This window comes from Bos taurus, chromosome 28 (genome assembly GCF_002263795.3).
Source record: "Bos taurus isolate L1 Dominette 01449 registration number 42190680 breed Hereford chromosome 28, ARS-UCD2.0, whole genome shotgun sequence".
In the NCBI taxonomy this organism is placed as follows: domain Eukaryota; kingdom Metazoa; phylum Chordata; class Mammalia; order Artiodactyla; family Bovidae; genus Bos; species Bos taurus.
In genome coordinates, this window is record NC_037355.1 from 13,021,479 (window position 1) to 13,042,169 (window position 20,691).

At 38.3% G+C, this 20,691-nt stretch overlaps 2 protein-coding genes across 9 annotated transcripts in view; one reads left to right on the plus strand and one right to left on the minus strand.

The window, feature by feature from the left end:
* LOC101905153 (ral guanine nucleotide dissociation stimulator) overlaps nucleotides 1-844 on the minus strand; it is a 31,297-nt gene extending 30,453 nt beyond the window's left edge. For 4 of the 5 annotated variants that reach the window (XM_024986858.2, XM_015460955.3, XM_059882658.1 and 1 more), the window contains exon 1: nucleotides 1-844. The gene's annotated coding sequence lies outside the window, so the exon portion shown is untranslated. The other variant, XM_059882659.1, reaches the window with a different exon arrangement.
* ZNF25 (zinc finger protein 25) overlaps nucleotides 826-20,691 on the plus strand; it is a 27,747-nt gene continuing 7,881 nt past the window's right edge. The window contains exons 1-3 of one of the 4 annotated variants that reach the window (XM_024986856.2): nucleotides 826-1,358; nucleotides 1,945-2,140; nucleotides 3,079-3,191. In XM_024986856.2, the coding sequence (XP_024842624.1) occupies nucleotides 3,177-3,191 (15 nt within the window). In that variant the 5' untranslated portion in view covers nucleotides 826-1,358; nucleotides 1,945-2,140; nucleotides 3,079-3,176. Of the gene's footprint in view, nucleotides 3,192-20,691 lie in introns of all 4 variants that reach the window. The other 3 variants (XM_010820477.4, XM_010820478.4, XM_059882657.1) reach the window with 3 other exon arrangements.

Sequence of the window (20,691 nt, forward strand, 5' to 3'; positions counted from 1 at the left end):
CTATTCTTTTGAGATTATGCATTTCCTGATGAAGTTTAAAATTACTTGTCAAGGAAAACAAAACCAAACTCTCAGAAAAAAAAAATTGTCATTTGACTCAAATTAAGTTTTACAGAGTTTCCTGTTAGAGTAAATCCAAATATTAAAAACTTGAATTTTCCCTGGTTCAAAAATGGGGAAGATTTTCCTCCCCTCTTTTCTTAGAGCATTTCTTTGTTAAAACTTGTAATTGAAATCCTTTTTCTGTCCCTTTGAGATGCATGCAAATCTTTTTTAAAAGTAAATAAACCTCTTGTTAGTTTTACCACCCAGGAATACCTTTAAAGGCCTTGGAGGCAAGTCTTTGAAATGTAAACAAACATCTAGGAAGATAGCACCCCATCTCCTCCTGCCTGTGGTAAACTCCCAGGCTCTTCGTTTACAAGTTGTAACTATTTGTCATAAACAAACAAGAAGCTTTACTTTTCATCTGGATAAAAGCAATTTACTGATAGAGATGGCCACCCCAATTACCATGTGAATTTAGGATGAAAGATAAAAGTGAGAAAACTTGACACCATTTACTACGCATTGTTCATCCCCCTAGCTTCGAGTACTATCTTTAAGTATTACTATGGCTATTCATCGCACTACCTCACGGTAGTTTCCTGTTTTCAAACCATACACTGAGGATGGCCAGCTCTAACCCGTCTCCTCTGAGAGTAAAGAAAGGACCAGCTCAGATCGCGGGAAGAAGCCGATCCTCGTGACGTCACCCAAAGTGGAAGCGCAATTCCCGAGTGGGGCGCAGAAGCCTTCCGCGCATGAGCAATTCCACCTCCTTTCAGTGGTCGCCATTGTCCACCTCACGCCCCCGGGGGGAGAGGACTCAGGAGCCTCCAGGTCCGCTAGGCGCCGCAGAGGGCGGGCCTGGAACCTGCGCGGGCCAGGAGCGAAGGCCGAGCCCCTGCAGGTGTGTCGGAGGCCTCACTACGGGCGCTAGGCCGGGTTGGGGGGAAGCCGGGTTTCCGCGGCTGTGCCAAGTCGGGAAATCTGGCAGCCGACGGCCGCCCCCCTCTACGCGCCGGACTGCCCTTAGAGGAGGCCTGGGGAGGAGGCCAGGCAAGGGGCCTGGCGGAGGGACGGTTGTCTGCAGCCCCGTTCCTCCCCAGGAGCCGCGTTTCTCGACCTGCGGGAAAGGGGTGGCTGGAGGAGGCCTGGGGCGCGCGAGAGAACGGCCGATTGTGACGTGTATCCCAAGCCCGTCACGTCCGCGCCGGCGCGTGGGCGGCGCTGGCTGCTGGAGACGTGGCGCTGTGAAACCAGAGGGATCTGGGCTCAACTCCAGAGCCCGCCGGTAAATGGGCGAGTTAATCCGGGTAGGACTCTGATACTCATCTGTAAGAGTACAATAGCCTTTAGGGTCGTTTCTTGTATTAAATAGGGAAGTGTATATGAAGTATGATAAGGCTTCAATAAAGGTGAGCTGCTTTTCTCATTATGCTGTTCTTTTCATTATTGGCTCATTTAATAATAACCATCCTTCGAATCGGTATTAACCACCTCCATTTAATAAATACAGATACTAAAGGTTCAGAGAGAGAAACTGGTTTAGCCATCATTAGCAGGTGGGATTTAAATTCTGATTTGTTTTACTCTGTATTCATGCTGTTTCCCACCCTGAAGTTTTATTTAATACAGTGATTGTCCCTGAGCACCACCAGCGTGTCATGGATCTAGTCTTACCTTAGTGTTAGTCGCTCAGTAGTGGCCGACTCTTTGCGACCCCATGGACTGCAGCCCTCCAGGCTCCATTGTCCATGAGATTTTCCAGACAAGGATGCTGGAGTGGGTTGCCATTTCCTTCTCCAGGAATCTTACCTTACAGTATTCTATTTTCCTTAGAACCCCTGTGTAAAAGGTTAATTAAGGCCCTTCTGCATTCTCTGACCTGTGTATTCTCAGATGACTGTTAAACATGGAAATTTAAACCATAGTTGAAACCCTGAATTTTAAGTTTTACTGGAGAAGCTAAGAATCGTATCCAAGCCAGGTCGGAAATGGGACAGACTTTTTAAAAAGATGAAAACTGCGGTTTCATCCATGCTCCATATTATGAAGGTGATATCATGCCTCTGATTGGATGGTGCATCTAGATTTAGTAAGTAGACGTTTTGTAAGTACCAGGGCGGCTGGAAGTGGTGTCCTCTGCATATGGGAAGGACCTCACATTATGGCATCTAGTTAACTTTTGCTCGCTACATGAAGTGCCTGTTTGGGGATTATGGTGCCGAATTGTTATTTTAGAAGTTAAATTTGTGTCACTGTGAACAGATTAGATGGCTGTGTCAGAATTCATTAAGGCCTATCTGCACTTTGTTTGCTCTAGGCCCCAGTCCAAGGTTGGAGGGGACAGTGCATTCCCTGGTTCTATTGTATCTGTGGTGTTGAATTGAAGATTTACAGAATTAGAATAGTACATGATTGTTTAAAATTACCTAATTCCTTCTCATGTTAAAGATAAAAGCATAGAACTAAGACTGTCACTAGGTTTGTTAATAGAGCTTAGCAGAGCTGGAGCCTCCCTGTCACTACACCATTTATAGTCAAAACAAAATTTTTGAAAAAGTGATTTTGGAGAAAATGAAATTTAGGAAGAAGAAAAATCCTATTTTTGAGAGCTTTGAAGACTTTCTAACCTTGTGGGGTTTATAATATTGATAGGCAAAATTGTTATGTAACTTAAAGATTTTCCATATTAATAGATATTTCTCTTTACAAACATTATTTGTAATGCCGGTATAGGGTTCCATACTTTGGATATATATTATATACCTTGATTAACTAATCTGCTATTATTGGACATACAAGTTTTCAATTGTTTGTATTATTTAGTAATGGACACATAATTTTTGAAACAGCCAATAGGAAAGCATGTTTAGATTCAAAAATGTTCAGATTCATCAAGATTATATGAGTCACCAATGGACAGGTGGGTACTCCTTTATCATGGTCCTTCCTATTCCTTCGTGTGGCTCAAAGGGACGTTTTCCCAGAGGTTTATCTTTTACTAAAATGTTGTATGTAAATTTCTCACAGGTGATCCTGACTTCAAGATAAGGTCTCTTAGGACTTCTGTCTTTCAACTTTTCCTCTCCTGACTTCATAGTTTCTATACTTTCCAATAGCAGCAGAAAATGAACAAGTACAGGGTAAGTCATTTATTTACCTCTTTCTTTATTTCACTCTGTAAGTTTTCAGTGAGTTTTATGAAAGAAAGCCCATATATTAAATTAGAAATGTGGAAATCATTAAAAATCACCTTTGGGGAAGATATTGTTTGAATACAACAAGTTACAAGGTGTGTTCTGGGAACCCCAAGACCCTTCCGTGAGTCTGTGAGGTCAAAACATAATGTGTGTGCTCTGTCATCCCTGACTCTCTGTGACCCCATGGTCTGTAGCCCGCCATACTCCTCTGTCCATGGAATTTTCCAGGCAAGAATAGTGGGGCAATTTGCCATATCCTTCTCCAGGGTTTTCTCCAACCCAGGGATCGAACCCAGATCTCCCACACTGCAGGCAGATTCTTTACAATCTGAGCCACGAGGGAAGCCCCTCAGAACATAATGCTGCTGCTGCTAAGTCGCTTCAGTTGTGTCCGACTCTGTGCGGCCCCATAGATGGCAGCCCACCAGGCTCTGCCATCCCTGGGATTCTGCAGGCAGAAACACTGGAGTGGGTGCCATTGCCTTCTCTGTCAAAACATAATACCAGGATACAAATTGCCTTTTACACTGATGAAATTAGCACTGATAGTGTAAAAGCACAGCTGCCTACCTGGCATAAATCAGGATGATGACACCAATGACTATATTCCTCCACAATACGTTGCATAGTTAAAAAAAATTGCCACCTTTACTTAAGGATGTCTTTGATGAAACAGTAAAAGTTATTAATTTTATTAAATCTTGACCTTTGAGTACACATCTTTTTCTTACCCAGTGGGATGAAATGGAAAGTTCATAAATTTGCTGCATACTGGTATATGATGGTTGGTTGTCTTGAGGAAAAGCACTTAAAGTGATTGATTTGTGAGCTTACCTAGCCACTTTTTTTCATGAAATCTCATTTTTATGTGAAAGAGCAACTGACAGACAAACTATGGTATTCACGTGGTATTCATACATTTTCTCAAAAATGAGTGAAGTGAGCCTGTCAATTGATGGGAAATACCTGTTTGTGTTTGTTGCTAACATTAAAAGTGCTTTCAAGTGAAAATCAGAATGTTGGAAAACTTGCAAAGTTAACAAATGCTAATATTTAAAGATTTTTCTGATGAGATTGATAAGAGTATTAATGAATGTGATTTTTAATGTTAATAAAGTGTGTCAATATTTGAGCAATATTTCTGATGTATGTGCTCAAAGGTAAACTCAAGCAATGTAAGAGAACAGCATGTTAAAAGTGAGGAAGAAGGAATAAGTTGATTAAGGAATGCCACTCTAAAAAGTAATATTTGAGGAATATCTTGAATTAAGTGAGATATCCAGGTAGAAATCTGGAGGAAAAGCATTCTTCATAGATGGAAAAGCAGATGCAGGCACCCTGAGGCATGTTCCAAAAACAGTATTGAGTGAGAGGTGAACTTGGGAGACAGCAGTAAAACTTAAGGTCTAAGAGGTAGAGGGAGTAGAATATGTAGGATTTTACTGGCTATAGAAATTAATTTTTTATTCATTAAATTATTTTAAAAATCATACTTTATGCAGTCAAAGTAATACACATAACATATAAGTATAACTTAGGGAATACTAATTAAGTAATACCACTCTATGTCCTGTCTGACTTAAGCAATGAAAATTACCCTGTGTACCCTTCCTTAAATCTCATCCTACCATTAACCAGAGAAAATTCTGAATTCTGTGGTAACCATTTCTTTGCTTTTTGAACTTAATTTTTAAAAACAAAACAGCATACTTAGCAATTAATGAAATTCCTGGCCGTTTGGTGAGTGCTTGATGTAGTTTGTCTTACATAATCCTCTCAGCCAACTTGGGAAGTGTTATTACCACCATGCCATACATTTTCAGTGTGGAAATTTTCTTTTATTGACTAGAAATCATAGCCTTTTGGCTTGAATGTGGGAAAAATAGAGACTCTAGAAAGAGGGAAATTTTTAACCTATTCTACAGTTCTGCTTTGGTCAGTATTGAACACATTTAAAAATTTTCCTTATAGTATTAATTCAGGGGTGGCACATGACGTTTTTCTTACCTTAGTCTCTGTAACTTACTGCTGAATGGTCAGTTTGGGACAACAGAAATAATTAGTAACCTTTTTGTTTTCTGAAATAATTTTAAGTGCAGTCATCACTACAAACTCTTGGAAAAGTTTAATTTATGCAGATAGTTTGATTTTTAAGGGATTTTGGCCAAATTAGATCTTTCTTTTAATTATTTCTTGCATCTCTCAAGTTCTACTGGCATCAGCTTTTATCTGTTTGAAAATAGCATTTTTAGTTATTGTTTTTATTCTGCTTGCCTGTTGTTTTAGTGAGGGTCTGCTGGTAGAAATTCTCAGTTTTCTCTATATGAAATATCTACAAAGAGCTTTTTCATTGTGTGTGGAAATCTTGATTGACAGTTTTTACCTTTTAAAACATTGAAAAGCATTCACTGTCTTCTACTACTAGTACTATTGAAAATTCACCTGTTAACTTTGAAATAAATTTGTCTGGGGCTAGCTGCTTTTTAAGATAACTTTTATTCTAGTATGTTTTATGTATATTTCTTTTTATCCTACTGAGATTTATTGTACTTCCTTTGGATTGAGTATTTGAGTATTTTGAGTATTACATTGTATTTTCTTTATTGACTTTGAAGCTTTATGTGTTATTTTGTTTACTCCTTAGTCTGGAGATTACAACATGCACCATTAAAATAATGGTGTCTTCAAATACTATACTCATGAACAGTGTAATGAACTTTTATCAGTATAATTCTCTTTATACCCTCAAACCTTATGGTCCTTATATCTCACTTTTATATTTTTTAACCCCCAATACTTGTTATTTTGCTTTAAACAATATTAATATTCTAAAGAAAAATGTGTGCACATGTGTAAATAACTCTTACTGTTTATATATGTATATGCTTTGGGAGCTCATTATTCCTTCCTATGGGTCTAGGGTTCTCTCTTGATATATTTTCCCTTCAGTCTAAGCAACTTATTTTATTATTTCATGTATTCTGCACTGATGGTGACAAATCTACTTAGCTAGTCTTTATGAAAATGTCTTTATTTCACTGTGGTTTTTGAATGGTTTTTGCTAGGTATAGAACTGTGTTGAGAGTTTTCTGTTTCTGCATTTTTAGGATGTCTTTGTCTTTTGGCTTCTGTTGTTTCTGATGAGAAACTTGTCTTCATCTTACTGTTATCCACCTGAATATAATGTGTTTTCTCCTCTGTGCTTCAGATTTTCATTCTATCTTTAGTTTTCAATAGTTAGACCATAATGTACATAGGCATGATTTGTTCTGTATCTCTTTTGAAGAATGACAACGATTTATGGGTTGTTGCTTTTTTATCATTTTTTTTTAATTCTCAGAACTCACTCTTCAGATATTTTCTTTGCCTCATCCTCTTTTTCTTTCTAAAATTCCAGTTACACAAATGTTGAACTATGTACATACTGTCCCAAATGTTCAGATGATCTATCTAGTTGAGGTTTGTTTTGTGTGTGGGGTCCCTTGGGTTGGCTGTTTCTATTCAGCTGACTTTTTTCAAGTTTATGGCTTCCTTCTTTTGTTCTGTCAGTGTTCTTCATTCATAAGCCTGTAAAATCCACATCTGATATTGTATTATTCAGTTCTAAAAATTCCTGTTTTTTTTCTCTTTGTTTTTCTTTATCTGCTAAGATTCCCCATTATTTCACTTGTATTTTCTATTTTTTTCACTAGGTCATTTAATTTTATTTATTTAGTTTTATTGTAATTACTTTAAAGTCCTTATCTGCTAATCGCAAATCCAGGTTAATCTGTAGGTCTGTTTCAATAGACTCCCTTGTTCAGTATGAATCAAAATGTTCTACTTCTTTGCATGTCTCCTATTTCTTTATTTTATGCTAGACATTATGTGTAAAAGTACAGTAGAGATTGAAGTAAATAATACCTCCATAAAAAGGCACATCCCTTCCTCTGCTTGCTAAGTCACATATGTAGTTGAGCTGGCCCTGGGCTTTAAATTAGACACAGTTCTTCACCAACATCAGATGATTTGAGGGCAGTATCAAGGCTTCCCTTCAGCAGGGCTTGGGTGGTGAACACCACCAAAGCTCCATTGATGTGCTTTATAGCCTAGCATTCAGCTTTTCTTTCAGGTGACTGAGGAGTTCCTGCCCTGTAGAGCTTTTAGCACCTGAGACATCTCATTCTGCCCCAGTGCCCTGCTCCCAACCTTTGCAGGGTCATTGCCATGTACTTAGAGAAAAAAACATCTACTTCTGCTTTATTGACTACACCAAAGCCTTTGACTGTGTGGATCACAACAAACTGGAATATTCTTAAAGAGATGGAAATACCAGACCATCTTACCTGCCTCCTGAGAAATCTGTATGCAGGTCAAGAAGCAACAGTTAGAACTGGAAGTGGAACAATGGATGGGTTCAAAATTAGGAAAGGAGTACGTCAAGGCTGTGTATTCAGTTTGGTTCAGTTCAGTCACTCATTCGTGTCTGACTCTTTGTAACCCCATTGACTGCAGCATGCCAGGCCTCCCTGTCCATCACCAACTCCTGGAGTTTACTCAAACTCATGTCCATTGAGTCAGTGATGCCATCCAGCCATATCATCCTCTGTCGTCCCCTGTGTATTGTCACCCTGCTTATTTAACTTATATGCAGAGTATGTCATGCAAAATGCTGGGCTGGATGAAGCACAAGCTGGAATCAAGATTGCTGGGAGAAATATCAATAACCTCAGATATGCAGATGACACCACCCTTATGGCAGAAAGTGAAGAGGAACTAAGTCTCTTGATGAAAGAGAAAGAGGAGAGTGAAAAATCTGGCTTGAAACTCAACATTCAAAAAACTAAGATCATAGCATCCGGTCCCATTACTTCATGGCAAATAGATGGGGAAACAGTGGAAACAGTGACTGACTTAACTTTTTTGGGCCCCAAAATCACAGCAGATGGTGACTTCAGCCATGAAATTAAGATGCTCCTTGAAAGAAAAACTATGACCAACCTAGGCAGCATATTAAAAAGCAGAGACATTACTTTGCCAACAAAAGTCCGTCTAGTCAAAGCTATGGTTTTTCCAATAGTCATGTATGGATGTCAGAGTTGGACCATAAAGGAAGCTGAGCGCCTTAGAATTCATGCTTTTGAACTGCCGAAGAATTGATGCTTTTGAACTGTGGTGTTGGAGAAGACTCTTGAGGGTCCCTTGGACTGCAAGGAGATCAAACCAGTTAATCCTAAAGGAAATCAGTTCTGAATATTCATTGGAAGGACTGATGCTGAAGCTGAAACTCTAATACTTTGACCACCTGAAGCAAAAAGTTGACTCATTGGAAAAGACCCTGATGCTAGGAAAGATGAAAGGCAGGAGGAGAGGGAGTGAAAGAGGATGAGATGCTTGGATGGTATCACCAACTCAATGGACGTAAGTTTGAGCAAGCTCCGGGAGTTGGTGATGGACAGGGAAGCCTGGCGTGCTGCAGTCCATGGGGTCACAAGAAGTCGGACACGACTGAGCGACTAAACTGACTGATGGGGGGAGATAGTATTTGTATTTCAGAGCATCCATATAAATTATGCTTTCCTTTGGTTCCAGAAACTGCTTCCCCAGCTTAAAATGAACTTATTACTTTGTGACATTTGATAGGAAGTAAAAAAGTTCCACAGATACAAAGCTTCTGTTTGGGGACCTCTTGAATATGAAATCCCCATTCAGTTACCAGGTAGTGTCAGCAGGCAAGTTGGTGTTGGCTTGCTTTGTGACCAGAATTCTTAGGGATTCTGATACATCACACAAGATCATAAGCAAACATTAAATGTTTATTAAAAGTTGAACAGTTTCCTCTCTTACCTGCTTGCCCTGGAGAATGAAATAAATTGTGGTTTTCTGTTTGCTTTTGAAATATTTGTCTCTTCTGAATTTTTTCCTTTGTTTACCTTTAGATTCTCAGATCTCTGACTTTAGAAAATAGTTTTGTAGGTTAGGGGCTTGTTCTCATTGTTAAGGTAAGATCAGTTTCTCTTTTGCTCCTCTACATTCTATCAGGAATTGTTTCTTTATCCTTATTTTAGAGATGCTAGCCCTGAGGTGCTTTTGCTTTACATTTTTATCCTGGCTATGACATTTGAAAATGCCCTGAAAATTCTAAGCAGGGGTAGGACTTATCTCAATTAATTTCACTTTTTTCTTGGATCTCTTAAAAAATATTTATTTTTGGCTGTGTTAGGCCTTCATTACTGTGCAGACTTTCTCTAGTTGCAGCAAATGGGGGCTACTCTCTAGTTGCAGTGTGTGGGTTTCTCTTGCTGCAGAGCATGGGCTCTAGGGCATGTGGGGATTCAGTAGTTTTGGTTCCCAAGCTCTAGAGCACAGGCTAAATAGTTGTGGCATGCGAGCTTAGTTGCTCTGAGGCATGTGGGATATTCCCGGATCAGGGATCAAACCCATGTCTCCTGCATTGGCAGATGGATTCTTTACCATTGAGCCACCAAGGGAGCCCTTGGATCTTTACCCTTCAAATTCTAGTGCTTAAGTTAATATTTGATACTTTCATATAGCTGTTTTTATTGTGTTTGTGGTGGGTTGCTTTTTGCTTTTTCTTTTTTAAAATTGAAGTGTAGTTGATTTATTTATAATTGTAGTAACACACACACAACAAAATTTACCATCATAACAAATTTTAAATGTATAGATTTGTGGCATTAAGTATATTCGCATTGTTGAGCAACTGTCACTGTCACCATTCCCCCCATACTTCGGGAAACACCATTCTACTTTCTGTCTGTATGAATTTGACTACTCTAGGTGCCTCATATAAGTAGAATCCTATAGTATTTGTCCTGGCTTATTTGACTCAGAACAGTGTCTTTAAGGCTCATCCATGTTGTAGCATGTCACAGGATTCCCTTCCTTTTAGGGCCAAATAATATTCCATTGTTTGATACATATTACATTTTGCTTATGTAATATACATAATTTTGTTTACACTTGTTGGTGGACACCTTGGTTACTTGTACATTGTAGCTATTGTGAATAATGCTTTTATTATGAACATTGATGTACAAATATCTGTTTGTGACCCTGCTTTGAATTCTTTTGTATACATAACTAGAAATGGGATTGCTGGATCATATGGTAATTCCCTGGTGGCTCAGCAGTTTTAAAGAATCTGCCTGCCAATGCAGGAGACACGAGTTTGATCCCTGGTCAGAAAGATCCCCTGGAAGAGGAGATGGCAGCCCACTCCCGTATTCTTGCCTGGGAAATCCCACAGATGGAGAAGCCTGGTGGACTACAGACCATAGGGCTGCAAAAGAGTTGGACATGACTTATTGACTAAACAATAAGAATTCAGTTGTATGTGTGTACCCCATATACCAGTTGACAAATATATAGGTTGTTTTGGTTTTGGGGGGCAATTATGAAAACAGCTGTTATAAACATTTGCATTCAGATGTTTGTGTGTACCCAGATTTTAATTTCTCTTTGGGTAAATACTTCAGCATGTGCTTACTTGGTCATATGGTATTGTTATAATTAATTTTATAAGAAACTGCCAAATTGTTTTCTTGAATAGCTTGTGCTCTTACTGCAATGTATCAGAGTTCCACTTATTTCCCATTCTTGTCAGCACTTGGTATTTCAGTTTGCTTTTTTCCTAAAGTTATTTAGATAGGTGTGCTTTGCTATCCCATTGTGGTTTCAATATGCATTCTTCTAATGACTAATGATACTGAAAATCTTTTGATGTGCTTGTGTTATCCATATATCTTCTATTGTTAAGTGTCTCTTCAAATCTTCTGTTCATTTTTAAATTGGGCTGTTTTCTTAGTGAATGTTCAAAATTCTTTATGTATTCTGTATACAAGAACAATACTTTGTTAGATTTGTGATTTTCAAATATTTTCCTCACTATTTGTGGCTAATCTTTTATTCACCTAACACTGTATTTCACGAAAATGTGATGAACTCCAGATTTTTCTTTTTAATTTCTTTTGGTATCATGTCTAAAAAGTCTTTAAAGTCACAAAGACTTTTCTTCTAAAATAATTTTGTAGTTTAACATTTTATATTTAGATCTATACTTGATTTTTGTATGAAGAATAAGTTACTGACTAAGGTTCATTTTGTGTATGGATCCCCATTTTTTTCATTGCCACTTATTGAAAAGCAAATGATATATGTTATCTTAACACATATTAACTTAGCATGTATATGATACATAAAAAGTTAAAGATGTGCTTGTACATGAGTTAATATGCAAACATACATGTACTTACTGTCTGCTGAGAGGGCCTGTAAGCAGTGACATCTCAGTAGCCATGAGCAAACCTTGCACACAGGTCTTGGTTTCTAAGTATCATTCTACAATAAAAGGAACCAGAATTCCACAGAGAAAATGATTGATTCTAGGGCAAAGGCAAGGCTAACATAAAATAAGCCCAGAGCATTTTGTAGTATTAGAAATTAAGGACTTCTCAAAAGCACAGTGATGGGGACATATCAAATGGACATAGGCACCAACCCCAAAGAGCTTCTCATGGCAAGTCCAGTTCAGTCGCTCAGTAGTGTCCAACTCTTTGCAACCCCATGAACCGCAGCACGCCAGGACTCCCTGTCCACCACCAACTACCAGAGTTTACCTAAACTCATGTCCATCGAGTGAGTGATGCCATCCAACCATCTCATCCTCTGTCGTCTGTTTCTCCTCCTGCTCTCAATCTTTCCCAGCATCAGGGTCTTTTCAAACAAGTCAGCTCTTTGCATCAGGTGTCCAAAGTATTGGAGTTTCAGCTTTAGCATCAGTCTTTCCAAAGAACACTCAGGACAGATCTCCTTTAGGATGGACTGGTTGGATCTCCTTGCAGTCCAAGGGATTCTCAAGAGTCTTCTCCAACACCACAGTTCAAAACCATCAGTTCTTCAGCACTCAGCATTCTTTTTAGTCCAACTTTCACATCCATACATAACCACTGGAAAAACCATAGCCTTGACTAGACGGACCTCTGTTAACAAAGTAATGTCTCTGCTTTTTAATATGCTATATAGGTTGGTCATAACTTTCCTTCCAAGGAGTGTCTTTTAATTTCATGGCTGCAGTCACCATCTGCAGTGATTTTGGAGCCCCCAAAAATAAAAGTCAGCTACTGTTTCCTCATCTATTTGCCATGAAGTGATGGGACCAGATGCCATGATCTTCGTTTTCTGAATGTTGAGCTTTAAGCCAACTTTTTCACTCTCCTCTTTCACTTTCATCAAGAGGCTCTTTAGTTCTTCTTCACTTTCTGCCATAAGAGTGGTGTCATCTGCATATCTGAGGTTATTATTATTTTTTCCAGCAATCTTGATTCCAGCTTGTACTTCTTCCAGCCCAGAGTTTCTCATGATGTACTCTGCATATAAGTTAACTAAGTAGGGTGATAATATACAGCCTTGACATGCTCCTTTTCCTGTATGGAACCAGTCTGTTGTTCCATGCCCAGTTCTAACTGTTGCTTCCTGACCTGCATACAGGTTTCTCAAGAGGCAGGTCAGGTGGTCTGGTATTCCCATCTCTTTCACAGTTTTCCACAGTTTATTGTGATCCACACAGTCAAAGGCTTTGGCATAGTCAATAAAGAAGAAATAGATGTTTTTCTGGAACTCTCTTGCTTTTTCCATGATCCAGCGGATGTTGGCAACTTGATCTCTGGTTCCTCTGCCGTTTCTAAAACCAGCTTGAACATCTGGAAGTTCATGGTTCATATATTGCTGAAGCCTGGCTTGGAGAAGTTTGAGCATTACTTTACTAGTGTGTAAGATGAGTACAATTGTGCAGTAGTTTGAGCATTCTTTGGCATTGCCTTTCTTTGGGACTGGAATCAAAACTGACCTTTTCCAGTCCTGTGGCCACTGGACTTATGACAGAGCTGGAACAATTTGAGCAACAAAATAAATAACATGGTATTGGATTCTAACCCTAAGTAATAAATATTTGAGACCACAGTGATATAAGTAAATGATTGAATAAATAAATGGGAAGAAGAGAGCCCTCTGAAGAATTCCAAATAATATATCTAGATTCTACCCCCTCTTGGAGATGGGGCCTATTCCCTCCTTTCTTGAATAGGGGCTAGACTTAGTGATTGCTTTCAAAGAATACAGTATGAAAAGGAGATACAGTTACTTTACAGTGGAGAAAACTGGCAACCACTACCTTACAAAGTGATCCAGGTTAACGTCACCTGTGATATGATGTACCCCCTGATATACTGTGATAAGAAGGGCTCTGGGTTATTCTCCCAGAGAATCTCAGTCTAATCGAACGGAAAAACACTAGACAAAATGCAAATTAAAAGGTATTCTAAAAAGTATCTGTCTAGTATTTCTCAAAGTTGTCAAGGTCATAAAACACAGGAAAGACTGTCACAAACCGTAAGAGATATGACAACTAAATGCAATATAGTATTCTGAATTAGATCATGGGATGAAAAAAGGGACGTTAAAGAAAAGACTGGTGAAAGTCTGGAGTTTGATTAAGTGTCCATTGTTCCAGCACTGTTTTTTGAAATGACTGTTTATCCACTGAATTTCTTTTGAACCTTTATCAAAATTATATGTGTGGTTCTATTACTGGATACACTATTTTTGTTCCACTGATCCTGAGTGTTTATCCTTTTGCTAATAACACAATTAATACAGCTTTGTGATAAGTCTGAAATCAGGTAGTGGATTTGCTGATATTTTGTTGAAGATTTTTGTATCATAATCATGAGAGATACTGGTTGGTAGTCAATATGCTGGTAAGTGTTTTAACGATCAGAGTTTTAGGTACTGAGAGAGAAACCTGGTTTTGTATTCTTTACCAACTTTTGTGGTATAAATACCCCTGCTGTGGCTAATTTCAAGCTACAAAATAATTTTAATCAATTGCTAAAAATTTAACAACCAGCACTCTTAATCTGGTACAAACAGGTGCCAACCTCCACTGTAATTTTCTTTTATGGTAATGTTTCTGTTAGGTTTAGGTATCAGGGTAATATGAGCTTCATAAAATGAATCGAGAACAGTTCTCTCCTCTTTGTTTTATGGTAGAGACAAAAGAGAGAAGTCAGTCATGTCTGATTCTTTGCAACTCCATGGACTGTAGCCTACCAGGCTCCTCTGTCCATGGGATTTTCCAGGCAAGAATACTGGAGTGGGTTGCCATTTCCTTCTCCAGCGGATCTTCCTGACCCAGGGATTGAACCCAGGTCTCCCACATTGCAGGCAGATGCTTTATTGTCTGAGCCACTAGGGAAGATTACATATAATTGGTATTGTTTTGCCATCAATGCTTGGTGGAATTCACTTTTGACACCATTTGGGCCTTAAGATTTGTTAGAAGGTGTTATTGGTTTTAATTGAAGTGAAATTCACATAATATTGACCATTTTCAAGTATACAATTGGATACAATTTAGTATATCCACAATGTTGTGGGACCACTACAACATATAGTTCCAAAACATTTTCACCATCCCAAAAGAAAACCCCATTCCCATTAAACCGTTGTTAAACTATTCCCTCTCCTAGCCCTTGTCTCTGTGCATTTACCCATTCTGAATATTTCATATAAGTGGAATCATATAATATGTGCCTTTTCTGTTTGGCTTCTTTCATTTAGCATGTTTTCCAAATTCATTCACCCTGTACCTTGTATCAGTACTTCATTTTTATGAAAAATAATATTCCATTGTATGTTTATACCACAATTGTTTATCAGTTCATCCATTGATTGAGATTCAGGTGGCTTTCACTTTTTGGCTTTGTTAATAGTGCCACTATAGCTTTTGTGTATGAGTATTTGTTTTCAAATCTGTTGGGTATGTATCTAGAAGTGGAATTGATGGGTTGTAGCCTTTGACTGTGTGGATCACAGTAGACTGTGGAAAATTGTGAAAGAGATGGGAATACCAGACCACCTGACCTGCCTCTTGAGAAACCTGTATGCAGGTCAGGAAGCAACAGTTAGAACTGGGCATGGAACAACAGACTGGTTCCAAACAGGAAAAGGAGCATGTCAAGGCTGTATATTATCACCCTACTTAGTTAACGTATATGCAGAGTACATCATGAGAAACGCTGGGCTGGAAGAAGTACAAGCTGGAATCAAGATTGCTGGAAAAAATAATAATAACCTCAGATATGCAGATGACACCACTCTTATGGCAGAAAGTGAAGAAGAACTAAAGAGCCTCTTGATGAAAGTGAAAGAGGAGAGTGAAAAAGTTGGCTTAAAGCTCAACATTCAGAAAACAAAGATCATGGCATCTGGTCCCATCACTTCATGGCAAATAGATGGGGAAACAGTGGCTGACTTTATTTTTGGGGGGCTCCAAAATCACTGCAGATGGTGACTGCAGCCATGAAATTAAAAGATGCTTACTCTTTGGAAGGAAAGTTATGACCAACCTATATAGCATATTAACAAGCAGAGACATTACTTTGCCAACAAAGGTCCGCCTAGTCAAGGCTATGATTTTTCCAGCAGTCATGTATGGATGTGAGAGTTGACCTGTGAAGAAAGCTGAGTGCCGAAGAATTGATGCTTTTGAACTGTGGTATTGGAGAAGACTCTTGAGAATCCCTTGGACTGCAAGGAGATCCAACTAGTCCATCCTAAAGGAGATCAGTCCTAGGTGTTCTTTGGAAGGACTGATGCTAAGGCTGAAACTCCAATACTTTGTCCACCTCATACGAAGAGTTGACTCATTGGAAAAGACTCTGATGCTGGGAGGGATTGGGGGCAGGAGAAGGGGACGACAGAGGATGAGATGTCTGGATGGCATTACCAACTCGATGGACATGAGTTTGAGTGAACTTCAGGAGTTGGTGATGGACAGGGAAGCCTGGTGTGCTGCAATTCATGGGGTCGCAAAGAGTCGGACACGACTGAGTGACTGAACTGAACCGAATGCTAATTGTATATTTAACTTTTCAAGTTATTGATGAACTTTTCCATAGCAGCTGTACCATTTTATATTCCCACAAGCAATGTATAAGGATTACAATTTCTCCACATCCTCCCCATTACTTGTTATTTTGTTTTTTTTTTTAAACACCCATAATAAGGAATGGGAAGTGATATCGTGGTTTTGATTTGGCTTTTCCCTGAAGACTAATAATGATGTTGAGCATCTTTTCATGTGCTCATTTGTATAACTTAAAGAAATGTCTGCTAAATTTCTTTGCTCATTTTTTGTCAGGGTTACCTTTTTTGTTATTGAATTTTTAAGTATATTTTATATATTCTGGATAATATACCTTAATCAGATATATGATTTGCAAATATTCTATTCTGTGAGTTATATTTTTTCCTGTTTTGGTACTATTCTATGATGCATGCAAATTTTAATTTATTTATTATATTTTCTTGGTTGCCACACTGTGTGGCATATGGGATCTTAGTTCCTAAACCAGGGATCAAACCCATGCCCCTTCTATTGGAACTACAGAGTCTTAACACTAGATCACCAAGGAAGTCCCTATAAAAGTTTTAAAGTTGGTAAGATCAGTTTATTTTTCTTTTAATGCTTGTACTTTTTGGTGTCATATCTTGAATCTGTTGTCAAATTCAAGATAAAGAAATTTATTCCTATGTTTTCTTCTAAGTTTTATATTTTTAGCTCTTAATATTTAGGTCAGTGATCTATGTTGTATCAATTTCTTTATATGCAGTGAAGTAGAGGTCAAGTTTTCTTCTTATGCATGTGGTCATCTAGTTGCCAGTGTCATTTGTTGAAGAAATTATTCTTTCTCTATTGAATGGTCTTGTCTTCCTTGTTGAAAATGAGGTGGCCATAGATGTATGGTTTTATTTTCAGACTCTCGTTTCTATCTATTGGACAATATGTCTGTCTTTATGCCAGTCACACTGTTTTGATACTGAAGCTATAACAGTAAGTTTTTTTTTAATTTTTTTAGTATAAATTTATTTATTTTAATTTCAGGCTAATTACTTTACAATATTGTATTGGTTTTGCCATACATTGACATGAATCCGCCACGGGTGAACATGCATTCCCCATCCTGAACCCCTCTCCCATCTCCCTCCCCATAGTATCCCTCTGGGTCATCCAGTGCACCAGCCCTGAGCATCCTGTATCATGCATCGAACCCGGATTGGCGATTCATTTCATATATGATAATATACATGTTTCAATGCCATTCTCCCAAATCATCCTACCCTTGCCCTCTCCCACAGAGTCCAAAAGACAGTTCTATACATCTGTGTCTTTTTTGGTGTCTCGCTTACAGGGTTAACGTTACCATCTTTCTAAATTCCATATATATGCGTTAGTATACTGTATTGGTGTTTTTCTTTCTGGCTTACTTCACTCTGTATAATTGGCTCCAGTTGCATCCACCTCATTAGAACTAATACAAATGTATTCTTTTTAATGGCTGAGTAATACTTTATTGTGTATATGGAGAAGGCAGTGGCACCCCACTCCAGTACTCTTGCCTGGAAAATCCCATGGATGGAGGAGCCTGGTAGGCTGCAGTCCATGGGGTCGTGAAGAGTCAGACATGACTGAGCGATTTCACTTTAACTTTTCACTTTTCATGCACTGGAGAAGGAAATGGCAACCGACTCCAGTGTTCTTCCCTGGAGAATCCCAGGGGCGGGGGAGCCTGGTGGGCTGCCGTCTACGGGGTTGCAAAGAGTCAGACATGACTGAAGCGACTTAGCAGCAGCAGCAATACTCTATGGTGTATATGTACCACAGCTTTCTTACCCATTCGTCTGCTGATGGACATCTAGGTTGCTTCCATGTCCTGGCTATTATAAACAGTGCTGCGATGAACACTGGGGTACACATGTCTCTTTCAATTCTGGTTTCCTCGGTGTGTATGCCCAGCAGTGGGATTGCTGGGTCATAAGGCAGTTCTATTTCCAGTTTTTTAAGGAATCTCCACACTGTTCTCCATAGTGGCTGTACTAGTTTGCATTCCCACCAACAGTGTAAGAGGGTTCCCTTTTCTCCACACCCTCTCCAGCATTTATTGCTTGTAGACTTTTGGATCGCAGCCATTCTGACTGGCATGAAATGGTACCTCATTGTGGTTTTGATTTGCATTTCTCTGATAATGACTGATGTTGAGCATCTTTTCATGTGTTTGTTAGCCATCTGTATGTCTTCTTTGGAGAAATGTCTGTTTAGTTCTTTGGCCCATTTTTTGATTGGGTCGTTTATTTTTCTGGAATTGAGCTGCAGGAGTTGCTTGTATATTTTTGAGATTAGTCATTCGTCAGTTGTTTGATTTGCTATTATTCTCTCCCATTCTGAAGGCTGTCTTTTCACCTTGCTTATAGTTTCCTTTGTTGTGCAGAAGCTTTTAATTTTAATTAGGTCCCATTTGTTTATTTTTGCTTTTATTTGCAATATTCTGGGAGGTGGGTCATAGAGGATCCTGCTGTGATGTATGTCAGAGTGTGTTTTGCCTATGTTCTCCTCTAGGAGTTTTATAGTTTCTGGTCTTACGTTTAGATCTTTAATCCATTTTGAGTTTATTTTTGTGTATGGTGTTAGAAAGTGTTCTAGTTTCATTCTTTTACAAGTGGTTGACCAGATTTCCCAGCACCACTTGTTAAAGAGATTGTCTTTTCTCCGTTGTATATTCTTGCCTCCTTTGTCAAAGATAAGGTGTCCATAGGTGCATGGATTTACCTCTGGGCTTTCTATTTTGTTCCGTTGATCTATATGTCTGTCTTTGTGCCAGTACCATACTGTCTTGATGACTGTGGCTTTGTAGTAGAGCCTGAAGTCAGGCGGGTTGATTTCCTCCAGTTCCATTCTTCTTTCTCAAGATTGCTTTGGCTATTCAAGGTTTTTTGTATTTCCATACAAATTGTGAAATTATTTATTCTAGGTCTGTGAAAAATACCATTGGTAGCTTGATAGGGATTGCATTGAATCTATAGATTGCTTTGGGTAGTATACTCATTTTCACTATATTGATTCTTCCGAACACGGTATATTTCTCCAACTATTAGTGTCCTCTTTGATTTCTTTCACCAGTGTTTTATAGTTTTCTATATATAGGTCTTTTGTTTCTTTCGGTAGATATATTCCTAAGTATTTTATTCTTTTCGTTGCAATGGTGAATGGAATAGTTTCCTTAATTTCTCTTTCTATTTTCTCCTTATTAGTGTATAGGAATGCAAGGGATTTCTCTGTGTTGATTTTATATCCTGCAACTTTACTATATTCATTGATTAGCTCTAGTAATTTTATGGTGGAGTCTTTAGGGTTTTCCATGTAGAGGATCATGTCATCTGCAAACAGTGAGAGTTTTATTTCTTCTTTTCCAATTTGGATTCCTTTTATTTCTTTTTCTGCTCTGATTGCTGTGGCCAAAACTTCCAAGACTATGTTGAATAGTAGTGGTGAGAGTGGGCACCCTTGTCTTGTTCCTGACTTTAGGGTCGAAATGCTTTCAGTTTTTCAGCATTGAGGATAATGTTTGCTGTGGGTTTGTCATATAGCTTTTAATATGTTGAGGTATGTTCCTTCTGTTCCTGCTTTCTGGAGGGTTTTATCATAAATGGATGTTGAATTTTGTCAAAGGCTTTCTCTGCATCTATTGAGATAATCATATGGCTTTTATTTTTCAATTTGTTAATGTGGTGTATTACATTGATTGATCTGCGGATATTGAAGAATCCTTGCATCCCTGGATAAAGCCCACTTGGTCATGATGTATGATCTTTTTAATGTGTTGTTGGATTCTGTTTGCTAGAATTTTGTTAAGGATTTTTGCATCTATGTTCATCAGTGATATTGGCCTGTAGTTTTCTTTTTGTGTGTCATCTTTTAACAGTAAGATTTTAAGTAAGTGGGAGTCCTTTGATTGTTTCTTTCCCAATTTTGTTTCACTGTTAGAGACTCCTTGCAATTCCGTATAAATTTGAGGATTGGCTTTTCTATTTCTGTGAAGGAGTCATTGAGATTTTAATAGCGATTTCATTGATTCTATAAATTCGTTTGAGTAGTACTGTCACCTGAGCTATATTAAGTCTTACAGTCTATAAACACATACCATCATTTCTTTTATTTAGGTCTTCTTTAATACTTCCAGCGATGTTTTGCAGTTTTCAGTGTGTGAGTCTTATATACTCCTTGAGTAGATTTATCCCTAGGTATTTTATTCTTTTTGATGCTACATTAAATGGAATTGTCTTAATTTCTCTTTTGGATTTTCATTACTGGTAAATAGAAACACAACTGATGTTTGTGTGTTGATCTTATAATTCTGAAATGTGCTGACTTTGTTTATTAGCTCTATTTTTGTGGATTCTTAGGGATATTCTATATGTAGTTTTGTCTTTCACTACTGAGTATAAAGTTAGCTGGGATAGAGGTGGATTAAAAATATTATCATTTTGAGGTAGTTTCCTTCTATTTCTAGTCTACTAAATGTTTTTATCATGAAAGTGTTGAATT